The 12626-nt window shown below is 43.6% G+C and overlaps 1 protein-coding gene across 29 annotated transcripts in view; it reads right to left on the bottom strand.

Moving 5' to 3' along the window:
- The window catches only part of LOC106568684 (discs large homolog 1-like protein), a 338585-nt gene that overhangs the window by 258975 nt on the left and 66984 nt on the right, over positions 1–12626 (bottom strand). The window contains exon 1 of one of the 29 annotated variants that reach the window (XM_082960713.1): positions 3648–5921. The exons of the other annotated variants lie outside the window; for them this stretch is intronic. Coding sequence (XP_082816839.1) covers positions 3648–3905 — 258 coding nt within the window. The 5' untranslated portion in view covers positions 3906–5921. Of the gene's footprint in view, positions 1–3647; positions 5922–12626 lie in introns of those variants that run through there. 29 annotated transcript variants of the gene reach the window in all.

The raw sequence follows: 12626 nt of genomic DNA on the forward strand, positions 1-12626 counted from the left end.
GTTGACATGCTTCGAAGTACGGTAATGGAATATTTAGAATTCTTTTGTCACGAATTGCGCCATGCTCGTCACCCTTATTTAGCCTTTAGGATAGTGTCTAGAACGCACGAACAAAACGCCGCTGTTAGGATATAACGATGGATTATTTTGGACCAAACCAACATTTGTTATTGAAGTAGAAGTCCTGGGAGTGCATTCTGACGAAGACAACAAAGGTAAGAACATTTTTCTTATAGTAAATCTGACTTTGATGAGTGCTAAACGTGCTGGGTGTCTAAATAGCTAGCCCTGTGATGCCGGGCTATCTACTGAGAATATTGCAAAATGTGCTTTCACCGAAAAGCTATTTTAAAATCGGACACCTCGATTGCACAAAGGAGTTCTGTATCTATAATTCTTAAATTATGTTTTTTGTGAACGTTTATCGTGAGTAATTTAGTAAATTCAGAGGTTTGCGGGGGGTATGCTAGTTCTGAACGTCACATGCTAATGTAAAAAGCTGGTTTTTGATATAAATATGAACTTGATTGAACAAAACATGCATGTATTGTATAACAATGTCCTAGGTGTGTCATCTGATGAAGATCAAAGGTTAGTGCTGCATTTACCTGTCTTCTGGGTTTTTGTGACATTATATGCTAGCTTGAAAAATGGGTGTCTGATTATTTCTGGCTGGGTACTCTGCTGACATAATCTAATGTTTTGTTTTCGTTGTAAAGCCTTTTTGAAATCGGACAGTGTGGTTAGATTAACGAGAGTCTTGTCTTTAAAATGCTGTAAAATAGTCATATGTTTGAGAAATTGAAGTAATAGCATTTCTAAGGTATTTGAAAATCGCGCCACTGGATTACACTGGCTGTTGCGTAGGTGGGACGAATTCGTCCCGCCTAGCCCAGAGAGGTTAATGCAGCTGGTGGCCACACCAGATACTGACTTATTTTTTATTTATTTTGACCTCCCCTTTGTTCATGGACACATTATTCCATTTCTGTTAGTCACATGTCTGTGGAACTTGTTTAGTTTTTTAAATTTAGAGCTGGCGGTCAGAAATTTAGAGCTGGCGGTCACGTGATGTCAGGTTACCATGTCAATGTCATAACAACAAGTTCAAACTGAATGTATTTTGCTCAGTTGCAACTAAGCAATGGCTATAGAAAAGGTAAATGCCGACAAAAATGACGCTGTTTTAAAGGGGACCATAAACATTACCCAAAATGTTTTGCAGGTAACCTACAATCCTACATGAATCAGGTAAAAGAGATTAACGATGGATTCTAAACAAAACCCAATCCATTGAAAGACAGACTAATAATCGCAGAGTTTGTTCTGTCCAAGAGTTCAAAAGGTTAAGACCATGTGGTGAAGACCATTTCCAAGAGCGATAATTCTCACCCAATATACATTGTCCAAAACATCTGGAAAGCCTTCCTAATATTGAGTTGCACCCCCTTTTCCCCTAGAACAGCCTCAATTCGTCAGGACATGGACTCTACAAGGTGTCGAATGCGTTCCACAGGGATGCTGGCCCACGTTCATGCCAATACTTCCCACAGTTATGTCAAGTTGTCTGGATGTCCTTAGGGTGATGAACCATTCCTGATACACACAGGAAACATGTTGAGCATGAAAAACCTAGGAGCGGTGCAGTTCTTGACACACTCAAACCAGTGTGCCTGGCACCTACTACCATACCCTGTTCAAAGGCACTTCAATCTTTTGTCTTGCCCATTCACCCTCTGAATGGCACACACACACAATCCATGTTTCATTGTCTCAAGGATTAAAAATCCCTCTAACCCGTCTCCTCATCTACACTGATTGAAGTGGATTTAACAAGTGACATTAAGGGATCATCGCTTTCACCTGGTCAGTCTCATGGAAAGAGCAGGCGTTTCTAATCTTTTGTACACTCAGTGTATGTGCCAAGCTCACAGAAACACCCAGCAACATTACATCAGAACTACCACTCTTCACCATATGGTCTTAACATTTGAACTCTCGAAGAGAATGAACTCTGGGATTATTAGTCAGTCTTTTTCGATGGATTGGGTTTTGATTAGGATCCATTGTTAATCTCTGGATGGCATAACAAATTGAATAATTTGTTGGCATAACATATTGGATAACTTACAATTGATAGTTTAGTCATTTAGCAGGTGCTCTTATTCAGATTGACTTACAGTAGTGAGAGCACATTTTTATATTTGTTCGTACTGGTCCCCCATGGGAATGGAACACACAACCCTGGTGTTGCAAGTGCCATGCTCTACCAACTGAGCAACACGGGACCAGTGAATAAGTATTTCCAGCAACCGTGAAGAAACCTATCATAATGACCAATGAGACATTGTGCAGCATGACTGTTTTCATAGCTTGTCATTTTATTTATTTGTCACTACTATCCTCTGGCACAAAAAAAATAAATACAAATAAAACAAAAACACAGTAAAATGTAATATACGGAAGGCTTACAAAACTGACCAATGTCTCAGACATAAGCATCAGGCCTGGTCTCAACTGGCTGCCTGTGGTGCTTGCTACAGAGGTGTGCACCGAACTGATTTCTTCATCCCGCTCCCGCTATTTTTCATACCGCGCCTGCACGCTTCTGCTGACTTATTGCCTGATTCCCACCAGCAACCGTAAGAACTGGTACTGAACCCGACCACAGTCCCACAATGTTATTTTAAGAGCATGTGACTCAGCTATCTTTGGAGCCCCTTTCCTATCAATTATTCCACCTTAGTCAAGATCAAAATCCACAGAAATAGCCTAATAAATAGTTTCAAATACCAGAAATTTTCAAGTGGCCCATTATATTAGGCTATTGGTATTATTGGGCTATATCAGCCAATTGTATTTAGGAAGTTCATTTCCATGGAAAGAAAACTGCTTATGCTTCTCCGCCCATGCATATAGCCTACAGGCTATTTAATTGGGCCGACACAAGCGCATTTGATCTCGCACGCCCAACACAAGAGAGGAGAGGTAGGCTACTGAAATTGAACCAGAATTGTCCTTTAGAGTGTGTGAATACTGGTACAGAGGTTATTTTAATACAATCGATAACTACATACAAAACAGAAAGACAACCATTCAAAATAATATGCAGAACTAAAACACATTTTCATCCCAAAGTTGTCATCTGACCCCCGCTCCGAGCCACAGCACAAAATAATGCTGACCACTCTGTAATGCTCTCTGTCAGGGCCCGCAGGTCCCACGGGAATGCCGATCTCTACTACAGAGCACATGTTAAGGCACACATGCCCACTGATCTGTCTGTCACCAAGTCAACCTGCTACCAAATTCCGTAAGAATGCTCAATAACCGGACCTCCTAATTGGCCAGTTCACTGAACTGGAGATGACAGGCAACTCCGTCAACCTATCATGTACTCTCAGGTGGAATGGTAAACAAACTGTGTTTTGATATCTTACCTCGGCAAAGTCTGAGGCATACAAAAAAAAAAAAAAAGACTAAACAGACGCAGACTAAATACAGACACGCTCCGAGGTAAAAAGGTCACTATCACTTCAAAAGGCCACTCAGTCTGACAGCTGGCACCGCTGCTTAGACTTATTTTTAGGCAGTTAAGAGATGAAAAGAAACATTGTTGAACGAGATGCTCCCTTGTCATCACCCACCTTGCACCCAAACATGAGTGATATGGTGCTGTTGGTGCATGCTACTTTGCAGTGGCACAGCATGGGGGAGATGCAGTCTAAGTGTTTCACGCTGGGAGACATATTTTCGACGGCGCTGAAGCAGTTGACCGACACGCGTTTCCTCCAAGAGCGGTTCCTGCTTCGGCCTCTCCGGCTGCCCTCTGCTCCCCCTCTGCTGCCAGCACCACCACCCGCTCCTCCTCCACTGCTGATGCTGCTGCTGCCTGCTCTCACCATCCGCCCTCATTCCTTGCATCACTCCATCGTTGCAGGGGGGGAGAGACACCCAGTGTTCTACCTTCATCCAGCGGGCCTGCCCCTCTCCTTCAGCTGCCCCTCTTCCTCCACCCCCTCCTTCCCTCTCTTCCTCCTGTCGATTGGCTGACTCCTCTGTTGTGCGCCCTCGCTTATCCTCCTCGACAGTCAACACACTCCGTTGCAGAGCCGAGGTTCACTGGAGAGCCACTGTGGAACCATGGTGGGCAAATGAGAGAGAGAGAAAGAGGGAGAGGAGAATGCGAGTACGTGCTAAGCTGTCCTCTGTGGGGGTCTGATTGGACGCTGGGGAAAGGCGTGAGGCGGTGGTGGGAGGGGGAGGTGGTCTAAGGTTGCTCGTTTTTCGAGTGGGAGGATTCAAGGGAGGTCACCACCTTAAAGAGGGTACCTTCAGCTGAACCGCGTCTGTCAAAATGCCTCTCGAGCAGATGCAGGAGAGCGAGCTAGAGAGTCTTGCAGGGAAACTCTGTGGGGGGCAGATGGATGAAGGAAAGAGAGCGAGAGAGGGAAGGCAGGCAAGAGAGACTCTCAGTAAATCTGTCAGATGTGGGGGGCTGATGAAGAGAGCGAGAGTGCCACTGAGAATACTGCTGCGAGCAGAGAGGTGGGAGGCGGAGAGAGGGGAGCGCTGCACAGTAGCAGCGTGGGGTTTGTCACATGGCTCTGCTGAGCGAGGGAAAGGACGTTCACCACATGGGAAGGCAGTGTGGAGATGGGGCGGGAGACGATGGCGATAAGGAGCATTTGTGAAGAGAGAGCGGGAGAGTGAGACAGCAATATGTATCCTAATGGGACCATAGGAGACATGGGGCGGGTTAGTGAGCTTTTTGCAGTGGGCAAATCCTAAATATCTGAGGTGCGAAGAGTGGGGGGAGAGAGAAGGGGTTGGCGAAGGGAAGGGGCCGTATCCTGAGGGTAGCAGTGTAGGGAGATGGGGATATATGGGACAGGTTAGGGAGCATTTATGAGAGGAGGGCAGTGTATCTCCTGTGGGAGAGGGTAGACATGGAGCGGGGTGGAGTGTTAGTAGAGAAAGGACTGTTTCCTAAGCGGATTTGTGGAGAGATGAGTATGAGCTAATGGTGAAATCTCCACTGTGTGTTTACACTGTGGGAGAGATAGAGGGAGAGAGATGGGAGGGGGAGGTAGACTGAAGAAGAAAAGCAAATTAAAATGTGGGGGAAGGGGAAAGCACTGACTGATTGACAGCGAATGCAGCCAAATTGGTCAGCCCTGGAAGTGACCTTTGATGTTCGCAGGCGATGTAGTTTCTCCCTGTCCAAAAGAACACGGATACCGCATTTGGGACAAAGATAATGAAGACATATCCCTTCAATGGAAATGGTCAGCATTGTCCTGTACCACAGAATTATTCACCATTGTAGCTACAAATTGCTTTCAGAAATGTGTCAGGTTTCTTTTGTTCTTCCATCCAGAAGAAAAATGTCAAGTTTGACCACTGCTAATAGACTCTCATGCCATAGTAGTCAAGCCAATAAAGCGCTTGAGGTTAGGGGTTAGGAGACAACCATCAGGCAAGGTGCATTGGAGAGGAAATGAATCTGAGACTTTGCTTGACAAAACCTTTAAATCAGCAACAGTGTTGCTGCGTCGCAAGTGGAGGAGCGAAATAATGCGAACAGCACCTCGTCCCTTTTGGGTGATGGTAATGGAAATCTGCATGAGATGGGCCTGAGCTGCTTTCGCTCTAAGGAAATCACCCCCTCCCGCTTTGCAACGAGTTGCAAAAACATGAAATTAGCATTGACTGACCAGCAATGCACACAACGCTGCAGTTACTTACGCGTTGAAATACAAAGGAGTATTTTGAGCAGTCCCAAACCAACATTTGTTATTGAAGTAGCAGTCCTGGGAGTGCATTCTGACGAAGACAACAAAGGTAATAACATTTTTCTTATAGTAAATCTGACTTTGGTGAGTGCTAAACTTGCTGGGTGTCTAAATAGCTAGCCCTGTGATGCCGGGCTATCTACTGAGAATATTGCAAAATGTGCTTTCACTGAAAAGCTATTTTAAAATCGGACATATCGAGTGCATAGAGGAGTTCTGTATCTATAATTCTTAAAATAATTGTTATGCTTTTTGTGAACGTTTATCGTGAGTAATTTAGTAAATTCACCGGCAGTGTTCGGTGGGAATGCTAGTCACATGCTAATGTAAAAAGCTGGTTTTTGATATAAATATGAACTTGATTGAACAAAACATGCATGTATTGTATAACATAATGTCCTAGGATTGTCATCTGATGAAGATCATCAAAGGTTAGTGCTGCATTTAGCTGTGGTTTGGGTTTATGTGACATATGCTAGCTTGAAAAATGGGTGTCTGATTATTTCTGGCTGGGTACTCTGCTGACATAATCTAATGTTTTGCTTTCGTTGTAAAGCCTTTTTGAAATCGGACAGTGTGGTTAGATTAACAAGAGTATTGTCTTTAAAATGATGTAAAATAGTCATATGTTTGAAAAATTGAAGTTTTTGCATTTTTTAGGAATTTGAATAACGCGCCACGGGATTACACTGGCTGTTGAGGTGGGACGCAAGCCCATAGAGGTTAATGACAACCTGCTGCAGAGCGCTCAGGACCTCAGACTGGTGCGAAGGTTCACCTTCCAACAGTTCAACGACCCTAAGCACACATCCCAGACAACGCAGGAGTGGCTTCGGGACAAGTCTCTGAAAGTCCTTGAGTGGCCCAGCCCGGACTTGAACCCAATCGAACATCTCTGGAGAGACCTGAAAATAGGTGTGTAGCAACGCTCCCCATCCAACCTGACAGAGCTTGAGAGGATCTGCAGAGAAGAATGGGAGAAACTCCCCAAATACAGGTGTGCCAAGCTTGTAGCGTCATAACCAACAAGACTTGAGGCTGTAATCGCTGCCAAAGGCGCTTCAACAAAGTACCGAGTAAAGGGTCTGAATACTTATGTATATGCAATAGTTTTAATTGTAATACATTTGCTAAAATTTCAAAAAAATAACTTTGTTGTTGTCATTATGGGTATTGTTTGTTGATTGATGAGGGAAAAATAAAAACAATTTAATCCATTTTAGAATAAAATGTGGAAAAATGGAAGGGTCTGAATACCTTCCGAATGCACTGTAAGTTAAGCGGATCCGGGATATCCGGTTGTGTGTACATCTTTTTGTCTGTTTTGCTAATCCAGCTCTCAGAAGGGTACACCATCTCTCCCACTGGATTGTGGAGGCCATCTCCCTGGCATATACCAGCAGCGGGCAAGGGTTAACCCAGCACTGTATGCACCCACTCCACCAGGTGTCTGGCAGCGTCTTGGGTGTTGTTTAAAGGGTTGACTAGGATATATTTGTGATGCGGCGAGTTGGGCATCACCACACACTCCTGTGAAGTTTTATCGATTAGATCTCACTGCTCCCAGTGTGTTTATAGCTACGACAGTAGAAAGTCACTAGGCATCACACCGTGAGCGCAATACCCAGACTGCCGCATCTTGCAGGGTTAAGTCTGGGTTGTCCATGGGCAGTTTCATTTATTGGGGTCAGCTTGGGGCAGGATTGGATTTCCTCATAGTATGTCGTACTGAAGTTGACTGACTGAAAGGGAACGTAACGTTATGAAATACTGTTCCCTGGAGGAGGGAAACCAGGTACAACGCCTGTTTGGCCCTGCACCGTCTGTTCCTGGGCTCGGTGAAGAGCATTATTCAATTGAAAGAATGAATCCGAGCCTCACGCTTATCACCTCTGAAAGGCGTGGCTTCCAGCGAGTTGCAGATTTCATTGGCCTTGTCAGGCATGATTTTCAACCGAAGGTCACGTGAGTGCAACTTGCTATAGTATTTTGTACCTCGTTTCCCTCCTTCAGGTAACAGCAGTTAGTCATAACGTTGCGTTCTCTCCTTACAAAAGACATCTTGGGTAAATGAACAGCTTGGTCTCAAAACAATGTGAGCCACTCCTCCCTAAAAAAAATGAAGACTGCCTTGGAGAGACCTGCTCCTGCAAATTAGGGGTGTCAGAATCAATTGGTGGAGGCCCATGTGCCTGCTAATTTGTTATTTCCGTTCAATGTGTCCAATCAAGACATAAACAACCAGGGAAGGGGAGTTTCTAATTAATCAATTAACTTTAATTTATCAATCAAGTACAAGGAAGGAGTGAAAACCCACTGACATACGGCCCTCCAGGAATTGAGTTTGACACCTCTGCTGCAAAGAAAGTCTGTCTGTGTTTGGCGCAACATAACAGTAGAGGGCAGCATTACAATAAAACAAAACAAGACTGCAGTGCATACAGTGGTGTAAAGTACATAAGTAAAAAAATATTTTTGTACTTTACTATTTATATTTGACAACTTACTTCACTACATTCCTGAGGAAAATTGTACTTTTAGGCCATACATTTTCCATGACACCCAAAAGTACTCGTTACATTTTGAATGCTTAGCGGGATAGAAAATGGTCCAATTTGCACACTTATCAAGAGAACATCCCTGGGCTCCCGACTGGTGCAGCAGTCTAAGGCACAGCATCTCAGTGCTAGAGGTGTCAATACAGTTCGATTCCAGGCTGTATCACAACCGACCGTGATTGGGAGTCACATAGGGTGGTGCACAACTGGCCCAGCGTCGTCCGGGTTAGGCCGTCATTGTAAATAAGAATTTGTTCTTAACTGACTTGCCTAGTTAAATACAATTGGAAAATCCTTACTGCCTCTGATCTGGCAGACTCGATACACACAAATGTTTTGTTTTTAAATTATGTCGGAGTGTGTCCATGGCTATCAGTAAATACAAATAAAAGTGTGTCATCTGGTTTGCTTAATAGAAGGAATTTAAATTATTTTACTTTTAATACTCAAGTATTTTTCCACAACTACATTTACTTTTGATACTTAAGTAAATTAAAATCCAAATACTTTTAGACTTTAGTAGACTTCAAGTAGTATTTTACTGGGTGGTTTTCACTTTAACTTGTCAATTTCTATTAAGGCATCTTTACTTTTACTCAAGTATGAGAAATGAGTACTTTTTCCACCAGTGAGTACAGTAATACAGGACAGCTGAAATCAATTGAGGAATTCATTAAAACTGATGGACCAAAACTACTCTATATACAGCTCAAAGGCAGAGATATGATGCCCATAACAACCTTATTGACTAAATAAAAAGCGTGTTTATTTTCAGAATGAGCGAACGAGTGCTTACAAAATGCCAGTTGCAAAAGTATCAGTGTGTTCTTGGGCGTTTTTCACAACGCTATACATTCCAAACAAACCTCTAGATTCCAGTTTACAACAGCCATGTGATATCCACGCCCATCATCACTTAAATATGTGGCCAGTTACTTTTTTCTGTGTATGACGAGTGAAAAATCTAAATCCTCCATACTCAACGGCTACAGTTCATGTCTCACGCAGTGCTATTCCCTCATAGCAACAGCCCCGCCACAGATAGCTTCCCCCCAGGGGCCAGTCATGCCTTCTGCACCAGGTGGGGGCAAGATCATCACTCCCTGCCCTTAAAGACTACAAGCTCCAGATTTCCCACTTCCAGGTTAGATTTTTCTCAGGTTTTTGCCTGCCATATGAGTTCTGTTATACACAGACATCATTCAAACAGTTTTAGAAACTTCAGAGTGTTTTCTATCCAAATCTACTAATAATATGCATATCTTAGTTCCTGGGCCCGAGTAGTAGGCCGTTTAATTTGGGTACGTTTTTCATGCGGCCGTGAAAATACTGCCCCCTACCCTAGAGAATTTAAGCGTTTGGAGAGCAGGATAGTTGGAAGCAGGATCTTTGTTGTGTTCCTTTTCAACCTCTGCCTTTCCTGCCCCTTTTCCTCTTACTTTTTAGTAGTCCTTCACCCAGGTTGTTTTGTCTCACGATCTCTCCAGGTATGTCCCCTTTGATCCATTCTCTCGAACGAGAGTTATGACATTGTGAAAGTGTTCTTCCTATAGTGGATGTCTGGTGCCGCCGACTTTCTCAAAGTTCACGTGCTGTTTCAGGTACCAGCAAAATTAATCCAAGTAGGAGAATAATCCGCTGTACGATCTTAACCAGGGACCGGTTGAAAATGTCAGTGAAGATACTTGCCAGTTGGTCAGTGCATGCTCAGAGTACACGTCCTGGTAATCCGTCTGGCCATGCGGCCTTGTGAACGTTGACCTGTTTAAAGGTCTTACTCACGTCGGCTACGGAGAGTGTGATCACACAGTCGTCCGGAACAGTTGATGCTCTTATGCATGCTTCAGTGTTGCTTGCCTCAAAGCGAGCATATAAGTAATTTAGCTTGTCTGGTAGGCTCGTGTCACTGGGCAGCTCGTGGCTGTGCTTCCTTTTGTAGTCTGTAATAGTTTGCAAGCCCTGCAACATCCGACCAGCGTCAGAGCCGGTGTAGTATGATTAGCTTTATGAGATGAAACATGGAGAAATGGAATACTGTGGGCTGTCAACTTGAAGCTAATCGTACTACACCGGCTCCAACACTCGTCGGAGCAGTGAGGCGAGCCAGTTATCGGTGTGTCAATAATGGTCAATGAGCCGACCTCTGAACCCTACTGGCACACACCCTCAGGCCGACCATGCCATTTGTGTTGGAGACCAGCCTGAGTCGATAGTCGGTCTCAACAAACGGCCTATTCCTTATCACAGAACAGCTGTTTCCATTCACCCTACTTAGCTGGACAAAGTCCAATCGTGGTTAGTTCCATTGTGCTGCTAAACGGAGTGTTCTAATTTTTCCATGGTCAGTTTTCTCATATGTTGCACCTATTGGGTAAGGTGGAGGAAAGGTGGATGAGTGCTGATCACAAGTCAGTTAACCAGTTATGGCTAGGGGGCAGTATTTTCACGGCCGGATAAAAAAGGTACCCGATTTAATCTGGTTACTACTCCTGCCCAGTAACTAGCATATGCATATAATTATTAGCTTTGGATAGAAAACACTCCAAAGTTTCTAAAACTGTTTGAATGGGGTCTGTGAGAATAACAGAACTCATTTGGCAGGCCAAAACATGAGAAGATTCAATGCAGGAAGTGCCCTGTCTGACAATTTCTTGGCCTTCTTGATTATCTCTATCCATTACAGGGGATCTCTGCTGTTACGTGACACTTCCTACGGCTCCCATGGGCTCTCAGAAGGCGGCAAAAAGCTGAATCGTGGCTTTGCAGGCTCTGGCTGAAAAAAAGTAGCGCGTTTGGATAGTGGCTGCTCACAGTACTGTGAAACTCAGGCTTGTGCCCGAGTCGACCCCATGCTTTATTTTCTTTCGTCTTTTTACCTAAACACAGATTCCCGGTCGGAATATTATCACTTTTTTACGAGAAAAATGGCATAAAAATTGATTTTAAACAGCGGTTGACATGCTTCGAAGTACGGTAATGGAATATTTCGAAATTTGTCGCGAAATGCGCCATGCTCGTCACCCTTATTTACCCTTTCGGATAGTGTCTTGAACGCACAAACAAAACGCCGCTATTTGGATATAACAATGGATTATTTGGGACCAAACCAACATTTGTTATTGAAGTAGAAGTCCTGGGAGTGCATTCTGACGAAGACAACAAAGGTAATAACATTTTTCTTATAGTAAATCTGACTTTGGTGAGTGCTAAACTTGCTGGGTGTCTAAATAGCTAGCCCTGTGATGCCGGGCTATCTACTGAGAATATTGCAAAATGTGCTTTCACCGAAAAGCTATTTTAAAATTGGACATATCGAGTGCATAGAGGAGTTCTGTATCTATAATTGTTATGCTTTTTGTGAACGTTTATCGTGAGTAATTTAGTAAATTCACCGGCAGTGTTCGGTGGGAATGCTAGTCACATGCAAGTCACATGCTTATGTAAAAAGCTGGTTTTTGATATAAATATGAACTTGATTGAACAAAACATGCATGTATTGTATAACATAATGTCCTAGGGTTGTCATCTGATGAAGATCATCAAAGGTTAGTGCTGCATTTAGCTGTGGTTTGGGTTTATGTGACATCATATGCTAGCTTGAAAAATGGGTGTCTGATTATTTCTGGCTGGGTACTTTGCTGACATAATCTAATGCTTTGCTTTCGTTGTAAAGCCTTTTTGAAATCGGACAATGTGGTTAGATTAACGAGAGTCTTGTCTTTAAAATTGTGTAAAATAGTCATATGTTTGAAAAATTGAAGTTTTTGCATTTGAGGTATTTGAATATCGCGCCACGGGATTACACTGGCTGTTGAGTAGGTGGGACGCAAGACAAGTCACATACTGGGTGTAACAAGGAAAAATAAGATCATTGACTTATGTTACAGCTCGGTCGCCAAAGCAAATTCATCCTTGGCCAGACCTCCACTAGGTGGATCAGACCATAAATATTTTTCTACGACCAACTTAGACAGTTACAAAAAAAGGGAGATGGTGGTGGAAAAACAAACACACAGGGATGTGACCTAGAACCCGATAGTCAATCTGATAGAGCTCTAGAGTTCCTCTGTTGAGATGGGAGAACCTTCTAGAACGACAACCATCTCTGCAGCACTCTACGGTAGAGCGGCCAGAGAAGCCACTCAGTAAAAGGCACATGACAGCTAGCTTGGAGTTTGCCAAAATGCACCTAAAAGACTCTCAGACCATGAAAAACAAGATTCTCTGGTCTGATGAAACCAAGATTGAACTCTTTGGCCTGAATGCCAAGAGT

This window comes from Salmo salar, chromosome 14 (genome assembly GCF_965601325.2).
Source record: "Salmo salar chromosome 14, fSalSal1, whole genome shotgun sequence".
Lineage (NCBI taxonomy): Eukaryota > Metazoa > Chordata > Actinopteri > Salmoniformes > Salmonidae > Salmo > Salmo salar.